Raw genomic sequence first — 16497 nt, 5'->3', positions numbered from 1 at the left:
CAGCAGCAGCAGCAGCAGGAAGAGACTCTGTTTCAAGCACTGACCGCTGTTACACAGAATTCCCGCACAGCATGTTGTCTGAGTACCAGCTATAGATACCAGAGTATTTAATATGCTATTGTCACAGATTAAATTGCCCCCACATCCTTTCGTTTTTATGCCAGTTATACTTTCTGGGAAAGAAAAAAACAAAAATAGAGTGTTATGGTATGGAAAAAATAAGAAACAAGCGTGTAGCACATTCTGAATGGAGACTGTAATCACCTGTTATGCTGAAGCACTTGTTCTCATCACCTGAACAAGTCACGATATTCGAACAGTCTCTGTTAAGTAAGCCACAAGTGTAGCACATCATCCCGTTGGAATATCGTGATGCTACACATATTATGAAAAGGAAAAACGAATAAGAACAATGCAAAGCCTAATCAAAACAGAACAAATTTTACCCCGATTTACATATTAAATTTGGACACCACAAAAATAAAATACGGAACAAAAACCATTGTAAAATGCCATATCTATGTACCTGGTGCCTCTTCAGTGTCGCAGAGGTCAGTGTCACAGCATTGCAGATTTTGTTCAAAATTTATGCTGTCAGTGACACACGAGGCAGGATCTGTGCAGTTCTCCTCACTGCTATTTGATGTATCGTCATCTGCAAAGACATTTAAAAATGATAGGCATATTGTAAAAACGATAGAAGAGTAAATATCTAAAAAATTACTTAGGAATTTTTTCATAATCATGTAATGCTAACTGCTGTATACGGTGACGGAGCCACACTGCAGAGGACATTGAGTTAGATTTTGTTTGCATTCTTCAGACGAACTGTATTTGTAGTTGCAGTGGTAACATCTCAGTGCGGGCACTGAAAGTTAAAGAGAATGCCATATAAACACACGTAAAATGCGTAAGTTTACTTTTGAATAAAAACACATACTGTTCAAGTCTACAAGTTTTCTTCATACATATAGAATAACAACAATAATGAATGTTGAATGGCAAACATAAAAAGCTAAATCATAGCCTACCTGTGGAGAAAGAGACAATAACGAAAACCAGAGTGATGAACAGTTTCATGGCTGGAAGATCCAAATAACAGGGTAAAATCGGTCTGATTTCCAGAAGCGTGCTGTCGTTTTTGTGCCAAATTGTAGCTGGGCATAGGTAGCAATATAATTATGCTGAAATCTAAGGCAAATGCAAGATTTTTATTCATTATTTTTGCAATTCAAATTAGACACATTTGGGAAAGGAGGAACACAAAAACAGAATATTCAAATGGATGTATCTACGATCATGTCAGATTATCACGACTCCAACATCAGAACATCGGGCACCTTAGGGCTAGCATATTAGATAAGAGTCTGATTGTTGCATTTGAATTCTTATGCACATTAAGCTTCAAATGTCGAGAGGTTGAATAATGATGTGAAGCATGCTGAGGTAAATTTGCCTTTCAAAACAGCCGAAAGTAAGATGCTCAATCATGTACATTATAGTTCCTCAGACTTGAAGGTCGGTGGCTGCAGCCATACATTTAACAAGGCTGTAAAAGTTTCACAGCCTGTACCCCAACGTGCATAGCATACTATCCACGCTAAATTCTACGTGATATTAGTCATTTGTAATAATATATAGGGCATATGGCGGATAGCACGCATGTATAGCCTGCTCTGTAACTTTCACCACATAAAAAATGGGTAAATGGCGCCATCTTGAGAGAGTGAATATTTAACAGCAGACGACAACAAACAACGTTTTGTTCGTTTTTCTGTGAAAGAAGTCGTTTAATAACTATATTCACAGAGGCTTATATTAATTAACTTCACACCAACGACAGATTTTGATTATGAAAAATAAATAAATATAGGCCCAAGTCGTATGTTAAATACTCACAGTAATTAGCTGGCTAGTTAGGCCGAGCTAACTTTTTTTATGACGTTTAGATTTATACGTTTAGGCTATATGAAATACGATGTCGTCGTAATAAAATATTATTACATTAAAAATAGATAACAAAAAGATAGACACTTTTTTATGATCTGCGAGCCATATTTTTAAATACGAACACGAATCGATTATCTCAGATGAATCGTTTACATCTTTCCGTTTATATCTCGTTTGAAACAGGTCGTACGTGTCTCGCAGCTACGTGTTTTTTAATTTTTAATAGTGTATAAGTTTGTAGAGAAGTTTAATAGCTTGTGGGCGTGTAGGAACATTTTGAGCGATGAACCGATTTTTTTGAACTTCGCTGAACCGAGCTCAGATAAATCAGACTCTTCATGTCAAAAACAGTCATGTAGGCCGGGCAAGTTTCGCAATAAAATGGGTGTGAGGTAAAAAAAAAAAAAAAAAAAAGCCCCCAGAAAGAGACGGCTTCATGCACTACCAACACCGATAGACATCGATACGTGCTTTTAGAGTTTGTATCCTACAGATATACCGAAGAAACAAAGACGGGGCGTAATTTGGACTCCTTTTAATAATCGTCAGCGAGCAGAAAATATGACAGCTCAAAGCGGGATTTTGATTAAAGGAGGGAAGGTGGTAAATGAGGATTTCTCGGAGGTGGCAGACGTGTATATTGAAGATGGGGTTATCAGAGGAGTTGGATCGGGTCTGCGGGTAGCAGCCGGCACACGGGTCATCGATGCCACAGACAGACTCGTGCTGCCGGGTGGAATAGACACTCACACACACATGGAGCTGTCATTCATGGGCACCACAGCTGTGGATGACTTTCATACCGGCACCAAGGTAAACGCATCCCTTATCGTTCACAAGCTTATTTGAATTAATCGTTTTACGTTTTTAAACTAAACATATTTCATGTCTTGAGCTTCTGTATAACTCATTGGTTGGATTAATCTCTTCTAACTGATGCCTTGCTTGCTAGCAGCTCGTTTGGGGAAAACTGTTATTGAAGGTTGTGTAAGTAGTTTCCCCTCTTTGCTGGGAGAAGTTTTCATCAGTATTTAATGCAAATAAGCACTTAAATGTCTTACAATCGCTTGGATGCCAACTGGTGCATTAACTAATAACCATACAAAATCTAAAATAAGTTTTGAGGGGTTTTATTTTTTATAATCATATTTAATACATCAGTTTTTTAAGCCTCATAGTGATAGATAGTGAAAATATGACGATACTTAAGGGGAAATATCTGAGCAAGAACATGCATTTTGGTGCAGATATTATTATATGAAAAAGATGAAATATCGATAGCTTGTAATGTCAGCTGGATATTTATAACAGGGCAGCAGACCACTGACATAAATTGCATCTAAATATCTATATCTGATAATATAATAATATTAGTATGCTGATGTTTAATGCTTAGTTTTATAGTTAATGCTTTCTAGTTTTAATTTTAGGGTAAAAACAATGCAATTTAATACAGTGGGGACAATGCGGAGAGAAATAATGAAATAACCATTGTTTAATACTGGCATTAAACAAATGATGTATGGATAATTAAGTAAACCGAAGTTGCTTCAGATGTAACTAGGGAGTTAATTTTTAACAAAGAGTGTGTTGATGTTCCTTTTTTTCTTTACTAGCTGCATAATGTGTTCACAGGCCGCAGTCGCAGGAGGCACGACCATGATCCTGGACTTTGTCATCCCACAGAAGGGGTGTTCTCTCTTGGAAGCCTATGAGCGGTGGAGAACAACGGCTGACCCCAAAGTCTGCTGCGATTACTCCCTTCATATGGCAGTAACCTGGTGGGATGACACTGTACGGCTATTAACATGTATTTACATCTAAATCAATTCGGTTTTAGTTACGAAGTTACGTTAAAGTCATTTCCCACAACGATTGTAACCAAATGTTTTGAAAAATATGAACTCGGTCTCATTCTGCTTAAGGCCGGTCCTTACTTATGGTGGAATCACGTGGGATTTTTTATCGTACTATAAATTTGATGGTATACATAATTAACACTAACATTTGGGACTTTCTCCAGGTCAAAAAGGAAATGGAGACTCTTGTTCGTGACAAAGGTGTCAACTCTTTTAAGATGTTCATGGCGTACAAAGACGTCTTTATGCTACGCGACAATGAGCTCTGTGCCGTATTTGCTCATTGTAAAGAGATCGGAGCAATAGCTCAAGTCCATGCAGAGAATGGAGACCTCATTGCAGAGGTGAGAAGTAGGCTATTCTGAGTTTATAATTACATCCTCAAATTACAATTCTGCATCTAGGAATCTGCCATGGAAGTAAGTTCCAATTGACATAACCTTGAAAGGTACTGTAAGACGTTAAACTTGATGCCAGATATGAAGAGAGAACGATTCCTTGAAGGATAACAGCTCTTTTAGGTGGATGCTATGCATACGTAAGAGTAGCCATAAGTTACTATATCTTTTTGTTACTATTCACTCTTAAAAATAAATGTTTTAAAAGGTGTTTTAACAGCAACGCCATAGAACCACCATTTCATTGAAAAGTTCTCAGAAGAATTTTTTTTTCCTTCTAGTGAAGAATATTTTTTAAATAATCCAAAGAGCCATTTTTTTCTATAAAGAACTTTTTTGAGGTGGAAAGGTTCCGTGGATGTTAAAAGGTTCTTCGTGTAACCATAAATAGCAATAAAAAAAGAGTTTAGCAACACTTTGTGCATTAACATGACTCATTTAAAATGATTTTTTTCTCCCAAAAGGTCACTTTTCTTTCACCCCCGAGTTAAACTTCACTGTGATTTAAGAAGAGTAAACCAGTGCGCAGGTGTTTCTTGTAAATCATTCTTTGAATGAAAAGCTAATCAGGCCCTAAGCAAACAGGCCACGTTACACAAGAACTGGCCTGTGCCTTTAAACCATCAATGTGAAGTGACATTTTTACTTTTATTTTTAGATGGTAAATTGCCCAATATGTAGCAAAAAGCCCTAAAAAGCCTGATGGGTCATTTTAAACTTCAGAGATTACTGGAGCAGTTTATTACGATATCACTAAAAGTACATATTTAGGCAATTTATAAAGAATGTTTACAGAACTAAAATACGTCACAATTACAAATGTGAAATATGATTCCACTGGAGGGCAGCACATACATAAATGAGTTAATGAAGCTGTTTATAAGGCTGGCTATGTTTTTCACTTAATGTTTCAGGGCAGGAAGAAGAGATAACAAATCAGCCAATGAGTCTAAGAATGGATAAAACGCGTCTAGACCATACTTGACAAATACTAAAACACAAACCTTAAACAAAACGTCTAAGGAGAGACTCCTCTCATTCAGGTTAGGCCTGCTAGACTACTAAAAAGAGAATTAAAAGATCAAAAACCCAAAAGAACAAAACATTCTTTTCTCTCCGTTTCTGAAAATCAACCTTAAATTAAGACAAAGACTGTAGTATCTCATACTTTCAGCATTCACACACATTCTCTCCTTCCTCTTTCCCTTTTCCTAAAACCCAACAAACTAAGGTTTTTTAAAACCTGTTAGTAAACCGTAATACCTGCCTTCAAATTATCCAAATGCAAATTAATTAGTCTGTTGAATTGGGTTTTACATGTCAAAAAGCACCAGAAGAGGTTGACACAGAGAGAGTGAGAGAAGCCCAAACACATAAAGCCAACGCTCTATAGACATTTACACAATAATGTTGTTCTAAAAATGGGAACGATTTTCCTTGGTGTTTTTCTTGTACAGACAGCATCGTCAAAATGATCCCCGGTTATACAGATTGTGAAAACAAACTTAAACCAGCGTATCATGTACATAACGCCAGAAGCTGACGATGTCACTTGGTAAAGAAAAAAAATGGACAAGTTTAAAGAAACAAAATAAGCATGTTTTTATTATACAAAGAGACGATAAGCAGTGTTTTTAAAAGAATAGCATTTCGAAAAAAATGTAATGCCCCCAAAATGTAATGTAAAATGTAATGCCCCCAAAATGCCCCCAATGTGCATGGTACTGACATTGAGCTCTCTTGGAGCAACAACCTAGTAACAAACAAACCACATCCACTTCCTAGTAACGTCCTAGTAACACCACATGAATGCACTAAAAACAACTTAGAGCACCTTGCAACCTTAACATCTAGTGTATAAGAGCGCACTAAAGACATTCAGAACACATTAGCAACCACATATAAATGCCCTGGCAACCAGGAACGAAACCTTAGCATTGTATCAGCGAGTTTTGCAAGGCGAGCCTCACTCCATTTGTTTTCTTCAGAAAATATAAATATATACTATTTTTTTCTGGTTTGCAAGCATTTCCTTCGGTAATGTTATATATTATTCAAAATCTATATATTATAGCTGCTAAATCTTAAGAATTTTATGCTGATGTTGTCTGCAGTAGTCTACGGCTGTCTCACAGAGGATGTATATATTAGATTTTCTGTGAATATTCGCACACAGGGCGCAAAGCGTATGCTCTCTCTGGGCATCACGGGTCCCGAGGGCCATGAGATGTGTCGTCCGGAGGAAGTGGAGGCCGAGGCCACCCAGCGTGCCATCACTATCGCCCATGCCGCTAACTGCCCGCTGTATGTAGTGCACGTCATGAGCAAATCTGCAGCGAAGGTGGTGGCTAATGCTCGCAGAAACGGTGGGTGAGAAGATAAGATTATTCACAGCAAAACATACATGCCTGGATTTGATGTTTTTCATGAGATCTCTGGTGCAAATCGCGCGATTCGTTTGAGTCTATAATAAAATACTACATTAACTCCCAACCTACATTAATAGTTTCGCTCAAACATTGGCCAAATTGTAGATTTAAAATGATGGATAAACTTCACACAATGTTGATTTCATGATTTTTTTTTTATTGAGGCTAGTTACTTATGATCCTTAATTAATCACACCGCTTGTTTCCTGTCAGGCCGAGTGGTGTTTGGAGAGCCCATTGCAGCTGGACTGGGCACAGATGGCACTAACTACTGGCATAAGGATTGGAGTCACGCTGCTGGTTTTGTCATGGGCCCACCTTTGAGACCAGACCCCAGTACCCCTGGATATCTGATGGATCTGCTGGCAAAGTATGTGGGAACTTTCATGGTTTCATCATTTATTTACATTTACAACCAACCTCGCCTGACTTTCTTTTATTCCATAGAATACAGGTCATGCATGCATAAAAAAAAAAAATATCATAAAAGATGATAATGTGCATTATCTTACAGTGATGATCTAAGCGTGACGGGGACAGATAACTGCACATTCTCAATATGCCAGAAAGCCCTTGGAAAAGACGACTTCACCAAAATCCCGAACGGAGTCAATGGCGTGGAAGACAGGATGTCTGTTATCTGGGAAAAGGGAGTGGTCAGTGGTTCTGAAATTATTAAATTAATAATACATTCTTTGATAGAATTATTTACTGATATCACTAGCATAAATAAAGTCACTTATACTACGGGGCCGTTGGATGCTTGATTCTGATTGGCTGACGAACACTCTTTCGCACAAAGGACGTAGTTCCAAGCAGCTCTACGACCACATTACGTCACTTCGAAAACAGCAAAATAACCAAATCTCACAACGACACTGGCCAAACAAATAAATATAGTAATCAACATGCTAAAAATGACAGCTCATTTCTATGTTTTGCCACAAAATTACATTTTAATATGTACGGAAAGCACATAGTCCATGCTCTTTCCCTCATACGCACACAGTTTGCACACATGTTAACATACGCACTAATGTTGTTGGCGCTATTCTAAAGATTTTATCCGTAAAAACAACTGGACTTCTCACAAGTGAGGTAACAATGGCACTGTTAGTAAAAAAATTATTAACTTTTGCTATGAGCCAAAGACTTTTGAGAGATGCACAGACTCAGAGGTAGTTCACATGCTCTCACTGTCTCTCTCTCTTTCCCACACACACACACACACACACACACACTCATAACTTAGTTATTAACCGCAATAGTCTGCTATCAATGGCTCAAGCTTCCGTTACTAGGTGTGAAATTACATTTTAGGCATTTAATGAAATGGGGAAGAAAGAATCCCACTCACAATAGCATTTTAAGTACAAAAACCAGACAAATACTTTAAAATATATTATCTGATCAACGTCTTTAGGCGCAACGGCCACTCCACACCACCACCTTGTGTGTGCATTATTTTTCTGATAATGTAATAAACTACATAAATAATCTATGTAGTGCTGACCTTTAACTTTTCTCATTGTTGGCTGTGAGGTAAAGCGATCTCAAAAATAACACAATTTGTGGTTTTATTTTCCCCAGCACAGCGGAAAAATGGACGAAAACCGGTTTGTAGCTGTCACCAGTACTAACGCAGCAAAAATCTTCAACCTTTATCCTCGAAAAGGGAGAATTGCTAAAGGCTCTGATGCAGACCTGGTCATATGGGACCCAAAGGCCACCAGGTAACTCACATCAGCCTAGAAAACTAAATGTGACCTCATTTACATGCTCTAATGAATAATGAGCCCTGTTACATTGCACATTCATAACAGCCAAACATTTAATAGGACAACAAAATCCTACAAAATTTAAAAGGAATAGTTCACCCAAAAATTAAAATTCTGTCATGTTTTTTTTTTTCACCCTCAAGTAGTTCCAAATCTGTATGATTTATTTTTTTCTGCCGAACACAAAGGTATATATTTTGAAAAACGTTTGTAACCAATCTGTTTTGGGTCACCATTGACTTCCATAGTAGCAAAAAAAATTAAAAATACAATGCAAGTCAATGGTGACCCAAACCAGCTCTTTTTTCAAAATATCTTCCTTTGTGTTCAGCAGAGCAAAGAAATTTTTGGTGAACTGTTCCTTTAATATAAGGCTGCAGCTGTGACATCAAAACCCAGAAAACTAATTCACAATTTCAATCAAAAAATAAGGTCTATGGATTTTTTTTTGTACAATGTACACTGCACACATGTAGTTACTTAATACAAACATACATGTAAAAACTACTTAACAAGCTGCATTTTCAGTAAGGATGTATATAATTTACATAGTAGAGCAAAACATCCAAGTATTGTCAGTTTACATTTACAGCAGAGATTTGTAAATTTTTATATGCATCTATGCGTCTTTAAAGAACACAGTCATTCTGCATGATGCTACGTTTTCAGAATCGAAGGCGTCAAAGTTTTGACGGTATAATTCAAAATCCAGCCTTCTCATTTCATGGGATTCAGCTTTTACGTATCCTAATTTCATGAGCCCTTGAGTTTATTTGTAATTGAACAAGTCAGCAATGTTTGAGCTTTTTGCATCACTTCAATTGCTGTGTTTTTTTTGTCATTCAACTGAAATGAGCCAATCTAGCTGTCATATTTTAAAAATAAAATACAGTTTTTGGAGGGTCCTCCTCAGTCACGTATTTGGGCTTGACATAATTAGTAAAAGAAACTGGCAAAGTTTGCTTTAAAAGCTAAAAAAACATTTTGAAATGCACCTTTCTGTAGGTTTAAATACCTGGGATAGTAAGCATGTCTTTGCTTGAATGGGGTCAAACAGGTTCTATAGGTGCTGGAGGTACTGAGGCAGATGTTGCCATGACAAAGCATTAATACAGCGGATTGGCTGCAAAGACGTGACCATAAATGGAGAAACTGAAGTTTTTTTTTTTGCTCAAACACGTCGTTTGTAAAGCGTACGCATGAGAGGAGAGGACGGAAACAGCAGACGGCCGTGGGTCTTATGTAATTGGGCCACGTTGCTGCTCCTTTTCCCCATGAATCTGGGCTAGCTCCCTCTAGGCAAATAACTAACCGCTGATGTGAGTTAAGCAGCGAGGAGCAATGTGCTGAAATTTAGCGCATAGCAGGATTGCATTAATAAGAACTGAGCGCTTGTGTAAGATGTGCTAATAAGAGACTGGTGACGTTTCTGGGTCCATATTAGACAATTAGGGTCAACTCGATGTATATTCGTAGTGGAAGATAAATGGAAAGCAAAACAGTTGTCCGCAAAACTTGCATAAACCTACACTTTAAGTCTAAAAAAGCTTTAAGAGGGTTTTAAAGATTTAAAGCTTTCCCTAACTGTACCTCACATTTGATTGGACTGACAATTAATTAAATCTGGAAACCATCCTTGTAAGGGTTAACCTATTCCAAGGCTCCAAAACACCACTGTTCAATAAGTTATTGCAAATATTAATATCAATACAGTCGATAATTCATCCACCAGCTAAACGATGTTATTTCTAACAGCAAAAATAACAATTGTTTGTAATTCCAAACATGCCCCTCGTCAGCTATTCATGAAAAAAAGCCAAAGCACAGAACAAATAAGGAAATTTTCATAGCTCCACACAGTGTTCATGGTTTAGAATATTTTAAAACACAAAGTTCATACGGCAATATAGAATGTGTGGTCAGCTTTATAATATTAGAAAAACAAAGGAGTTAGCCTTTTTCTGCAGGCAACATAAAAAAAAAAAATCTAACTTAAGCTACAAATAAGAAAAACTGTCAAAAAGCAATATTTTAGGCAATATAATTCAGGTGGTACACTCTCAACCTTGGGACTGTAGCATTCATATATATATTGTATATATATACACACACATATATATATATATATATATATATATATATATATATATATACACATATAAATATATACACATATAAATATATACATATAAATAATGCTGGAATATTTAGTCTTTCACAGCAAAATAGATGCAAAAATAAATGCACAAAATGTGTGAAAAGTATAGTGCACAAGTTATTTTTATTGACAATAAATCAATTACTAAAGTTCTTAGTCAAGCTTATGTAGTCTTAGCAATATGGTATTCAAATTAATATCCTTTACTCAAAACGTTCTAAATTAGCTTGTTAAGATGATAGCTGTCACGATCATTGAAAAACTCTTGTTTTTGCTGGTTTGCCTCAGTGCTGGAGACAGATGGCCACTCAGAGCTCATTCTTTCAACTGTGCTGATACAGCAATAGAATGGTTAAAAAACAAGCTGAATATGGGAAACGACAGATTTGGGCTGAAATACTGTAGTGTGCCATTTTACACACGGTAAATGGGCTCAAAGGTTCTTCTGCTGACAAAGTCATTTATTTTAATATATTACAACTAGGCCTGAGCAATAGCCTACAGTACATGCTACTACTAATAATACATTTATTTTATATCTTTTATGTTTTTAATTATTTTTTAAACACAAATCTAAAAGTTTGCTTTATAAATGTAAGTTAGTAAGTCAATTTGCATAAACCTCTATAACCTTATATTGTTTTTAGGGTGATTTCAGCAAAGACTCACCACCAGGCTGTGGACTATAACATTTTTGAAGGAATGCTGTGCCATGGGCTTCCAGTGGTTACAATCTCCAGGGGGAAGGTGGTTTATGAAAACAGACAACTGTTCACAAAACCAGGAATGGGGCGATACATCCCACGGAGACCCTTTTCTGAATTTGTGTACAAAAGAATTAATCAGCGGGAAAAGGTAAGACAATTTTGGGCTCTGCTCTAAGGCTTCCTCTAAAACAGGGGTCATCCTGGAGGACTGATGTCCTGCAGAGTTTAGCTCCAATTTGCCTCAACACACCTGCCTTGAAGTTTGAAGTAGTCCTAGTAAGACCTTGATTAGTTGCTTCAGGTCTGTTTGATTAGGGTTGGAGCTAAACTCTGCAGGACACCGGCCCTCCAGGACCAAACTTGGTGACCCCTGCTTTAAAATTTTGAGGTTAATGATGCCCTCTTTTTTTCAGGTTGGAAAGCCCTGCGCTGTGTGCAGAGAACCATACACTGGTGAAATAATATCCATATGCCCAAAGAAATCCTGAATCATGGAAGAAAGATGAATTGACAGTATACTTTTAAAAACAAAAGCCAGTAATAACCAAAAACGGATTTGCCATAGAAGAAACATTTAAAGTTTTTCTCTGTAAAGAACCCAGAAACCACTGCACTGCTCTAAAGAACCTTAACATCTATACACTCAATGATGTGTATAGTGATGATCATTTCTGGCATTCTCCTGTTTTGTGTTTTGAATCACACACCAAAAAGGACATACAGTATTGTCAAATATTTTTAGATACAAATACACTTTTATATTGTCATGATCATACTCTGAAAAGACATGAAAAAAACGTATCCAGCTAAGATGCAGAAAATGATCAAAAGTTACATGAAAGACATATTACGAAATACTGTATGTATATTTAAAAAAAAATGCTTATATATATATATATATATATATATATATATATATATATATATATATATATATATATATATATATATATATATATATATATATATACATAATATACATACATAATTGCGTGTGTATAAATAACTGTTTCCACCTGTGATCATAAATTCTTCTTGAAATTGCAACTTTACTAGCAAAGGTTAAATAATAATAATAATAATAAATTACATAATATACAAAAAAATATGAAAATAGAAAAGTTTTAAAAAGTTTAAAACTGTAATAATATTTCACAATATTACTGTTTTTAGCGTATTTGCAATCAAATAAATATAGCCTGTAAGAAGGCGGACTTTCAACGTCATTGACAAAGTCTTACCAGCCCTACACTTTTTGAACATACAGGTCTAAACGTCTGCCTGTGCTCATTGCTCATTTTTACCTCAATATAAGTTTGTTAACCCCTGAAGGAGTAAAATGAATAGTTTGGAAAAGGTGTGGTCCATACAGCACAAACTGATCACTAAGGACCCATGGCCTATTATCCACTTGCCCCCTATGTAGTAGTTCATAACAAACAGGACACATCCTTTCTGTATACAATGCAATGCTAAGGTAGGCTTTCTGCCAAAAAGTAGTGTGTGAGTTGTTGACATGTAAAACCTGCAATTATGGTTGCTTGACTGGTGTTTGCTAACTTCAAGCATATTTAAACAGCCTCAGGGTCCATCCTGTGTTTATGGAAGAGTAAAGGACACCAAAAGCTGGGCTGCAATTAAAACAAAAATAAATTATTTTTTGTTTGTACAATTTAAGTTATTACAGTTAAAGCCAAAACATCATCTGTAAGAACCTGAAAGCAGATGCTTACAGCTACTTAAGTTTGATTTCACACCTAGTACTTTTATGAAAAAAAAAAAAATATATATATAATAATAATAATAATAAAATAAAATATCACAATTCACAATGCAAGTATGTGCTGCATTTATAACATTATAGTGGCTATCAGCTTTCACTTTCTGTATATTTCTGGAGAAGCAAAACTGAAGACCTGTTTTCAGAGCATATATTCTGAATTAAATGCATTATTCTTATCTCACTGGTACTTTTATAAGATAACTGAATAAGTAAAGTAAACTGAGTGAGGTTTATTCTTAAAGCAAGAAGAAAACTAGCTTTTTGAAAACGGTAAACTTAATTTACAATATTTTCTCCTGAAACAAGTATTTATATATTGCAAACTCAAGCTAATTTACTTTTTTAAGTATGTTTGAATATATTTAGTAGTAAATGTGTGACCAACCTGCGTGGCTAAAGTCTTCAGAGCTCCTTCATGCTCTTCTGCTTTAGTTTTGCACCTCTTTCTTAAAATCTTTGCATGCAGATAGGCAGCTCGTTCCTCTGCAACATCTGAGAAAAACTGCTCAGATAGCACAACTCTGAGCTGGACCATCTGTGATGAAAGAAGAATCAGAACAACCAGCGAGGCCAGGACCACAGACAGGGGAACCAGAGACTGATAAAGCCACAGTTCGGGTTCAGGCAAACACTTCTTCTCAAACATTGACACTGTGTAGGAAAAGTCTGCCCCTTTTGCAGTTTCATCAACAGGCAATCCTAGAAATAATGTGGCCTCCTTTGAAAACGAAGAAGAAAAGAAAACAATTAGATGACATTACAATTTCAACAAATAACCCTCTGAAACGGTACAGAAGATACAGAACATTGTGGCCCCACTGATTTTTGTTTGTAATTTCTGTATTAATTATACATTTAAACCTACAGAAAGTAAGATATTTGAAACAGCCCTAATAAAAAATACGTATAAATAGTATGCCAAATAAAAACAAAAACTTTTAAAAGAATGACTTTGGCGTGCATATGATACGCACGTGTTGCATGTAATACGTTTTCACGTACATATGATACTGAATTTGTTTGCGTGCATATGATACGCATTTATCCCTAAACCTACCCATATACATATACAGTTAAGTTAAAGTATTTTTATGAATATCATTTTTTTTTTTTTTTTTTTTTGCGTATTGACACCACGAGTTTTTGATTTTATTTAGCCTACTGTTTATACGCACGGATCGGGTTTGGGAGACACAGCAGCCGAAAACATCTTTTCTTCAGTTCACATGAATGAGAATGAAGCTGGATTCTATAACCAAAGCGTTTGCATAAACCTTGTTACTCCTGTGCTAAATAATTTATGCTTAAACAAACAAACAAAGCGCGCTGGCATTAAAGGGACAACGCTTCTTCGTTTACCTGAACTTTTACTCCCACTGGAACACGAAGCGGCTCCAGTTCTCCGAGTCGCTTGCTTAAAACTACAATAAGCCAGTAAATCAGGGTGTCTAGACTGATGAACACCAGCCAGGTGAGACAGTGAGTGAATATGGGAAGACTGAACTTGAGCGTGGCTCTCCACCGCCGAGCCGTCGGACGAACGGACGGAGTCACGACGTAACGTTCCGCCTCGCTTTCGGTCAGCGGAAGGACACACGGTTTCCCCTTTTGCTTTTGCCGCTCGTCAAAACAACGGAAGGTTTTCGTGATGTATATGTTGTTGTACCTTTTGTCCACGTGGAATCTTCTCAGGTACAGAGCAGTGAGAAGTACGAGAACTAAAAGGCCTAACGTTGGAGACAATATCTTTCCTGAGGAAGACAAAGCGTTGGTCAGCGCCAGCACATTTTGCGCGGTCTGGTTTAAAGCCTGCTCGGCCTCGGTGAGGTGAGTTTTGAAGTCTCGCGAGTCCACCTTTGCTTTTAGTTTGAAATCTGCGTGGTAACTCACCAACCGAAAGTTTATAAAGTAATTTTTAAGTTGCTTTCCCACCCATTTCAACATTTTAATATAATTCCCCAAGGGTTCTGTATTAATATCCAATAACTTTTCCTCCAAGTTGCAGAGGAGGGCTTTTGCGAGGAGTCTCAAGTTTCGCAACGTGTTCTGGATGTTGAAGAAAATTACCGAACTGGTTCCTAAAGTGAGAAGGATGCTCTTCACTTGTTTCATACCCATTGAGATCAAAATCAAGGCCCCGAAACAGCGAGTCCTTTCGGAGAAATACGTGGCTGGTGTTAAGCTTATGCATAAAACGCAAGAAAAGGGTAGCGTGACCTCTTCAGAGCATTTGAAGGAAAAGTGGAGGATGAGAAAGAGGAAGGTGCTCAGAATGAGGCTGGTGATAAAACACGTCAACAGGAGGAGAAGTTTTTCCTTCCAGCTTTTTGTGGTGTTGGTCGTGTACAGACCACATATTGTGAACCAGGCCCGCCGTAGTCCTTCTGTCAGTTGATGCAGTTTAGCTTGAATCACCATCCTCACACTGACGTGAAATTAAAGAAAGAGAGATTTTAAAATGTTGAATAGTTTCGTAAATACATGATTAATTAGCCCTTGAATGGCTGCATTGTTTTAATCTACAGTGGCCCCAAAACATACTTAAGCCACACTTAAAAAAAAAAAAAAGATTATTTAATTATATGAGAAAATATCAAATCGCTTTACTTTTTTTTGTTTTGTAAAACAGCAACACAAGCATATAAAAACCTTTAACAAAAATAAATTAATATAAATAAATTAAAATTAGTTGGGTTTTAGATGATAAAACTATACACATTGTGACATATTATGGTCTAAACAGCATGATGCGACTAGAAGTTCAATTGCAATAAATGGCTAAAACAAGGGAATTCCGTTTTTGCAGATGTCGCTTGGTTATTTTGTTATTTAATTCGATAACATTCACATATCTGTCAGTGTGGTTTAAGTTATGTAACACCAATACTTGTCATATTAGTTTGACTAAAGCAGCAATGAACCCTCTATTCTCTGTTTTGAACAGTCATCCAGTTAGTTAATGTTTTTAATGTTTAACCTACCTTATTTGTTAGCGGTCTTGTCAGCTCACAAGTGTGTTGTGACAGTCCAGCGTTCATCTTTTTAAAGTAAAACAAGAGGAAGCTGATTTTATCCCTTAGTTGGTCACTTCCTTTTTAGCCATCATCTCAGCACTTACTCATAACCACAGAACAACACTGACAAAAACCACCTCATGATTAATGTGCTTTAAAAAAAAAAAAATATATATATATATATATATATATATATATATATATATATATATATATGTGTGTGTGTGTGTGTGTGTATGTATGTGTATATATACAATAACTAATACAATAACTAAACACTTATGTTTTAAGTGTATACTACAATTTTTAAACAAGTACATTTGTATAAATGTTTGTATACACACTGCACATTACCAATTACCACTGACATATGCTCAAAGATGTAATAAAGATTTTTCACTTTTCTCAATTTTTTTTTTCT

At 36.4% G+C, this 16497-nt stretch overlaps 2 protein-coding genes across 3 annotated transcripts; one reads left to right on the top strand and one right to left on the bottom strand.

The window, feature by feature from the left end:
- The first annotated feature begins 2352 nt into the window (after window positions 1–2352).
- On the top strand, window positions 2353–12505 carry dpys (dihydropyrimidinase). 2 transcript variants are annotated; one of them, XM_043261242.1, is made up of 9 exons: window positions 2354–2763; window positions 3586–3744; window positions 3974–4153; window positions 6384–6573; window positions 6850–7006; window positions 7151–7292; window positions 8227–8369; window positions 11220–11427; window positions 11693–12505. In XM_043261242.1, exons 1-9 carry the CDS (start codon window positions 2512–2514, stop codon window positions 11765–11767), a joined length of 1506 nt encoding a protein of 501 aa, XP_043117177.1. In that variant the 5' UTR covers window positions 2354–2511; the 3' UTR covers window positions 11768–12505. The 2 variants fall into 2 exon arrangements, with proteins under 2 accessions (XP_043117178.1, XP_043117177.1); XM_043261243.1 differs by lacking the exon at window positions 3974–4153 and having other exon boundaries at window positions 2353–2763.
- A 270-nt stretch (window positions 12506–12775) lies between these two features.
- On the bottom strand, window positions 12776–16248 carry LOC122360533 (dendritic cell-specific transmembrane protein). Its single transcript, XM_043261244.1, has 4 exons — window positions 16044–16248; window positions 14422–15487; window positions 13448–13780; window positions 12776–12910 (listed from the first exon to the last, which is right to left on the bottom strand). The coding sequence occupies exons 2-4, from the start codon at window positions 15478–15480 to the stop codon at window positions 12851–12853; spliced, it is 1452 nt and encodes a 483-aa protein (XP_043117179.1). The 5' UTR covers window positions 15481–15487; window positions 16044–16248; the 3' UTR covers window positions 12776–12850.
- Between the last annotated feature and the right edge of the window lie 249 nt (window positions 16249–16497).

Source organism: Puntigrus tetrazona, chromosome 16 (assembly GCF_018831695.1).
Source record: "Puntigrus tetrazona isolate hp1 chromosome 16, ASM1883169v1, whole genome shotgun sequence".
NCBI classification, from domain to species: domain Eukaryota; kingdom Metazoa; phylum Chordata; class Actinopteri; order Cypriniformes; family Cyprinidae; genus Puntigrus; species Puntigrus tetrazona.
Note: the sequence above shows the minus strand (reverse complement) of the source record. Positions and strands in the feature narration are given on the sequence as shown.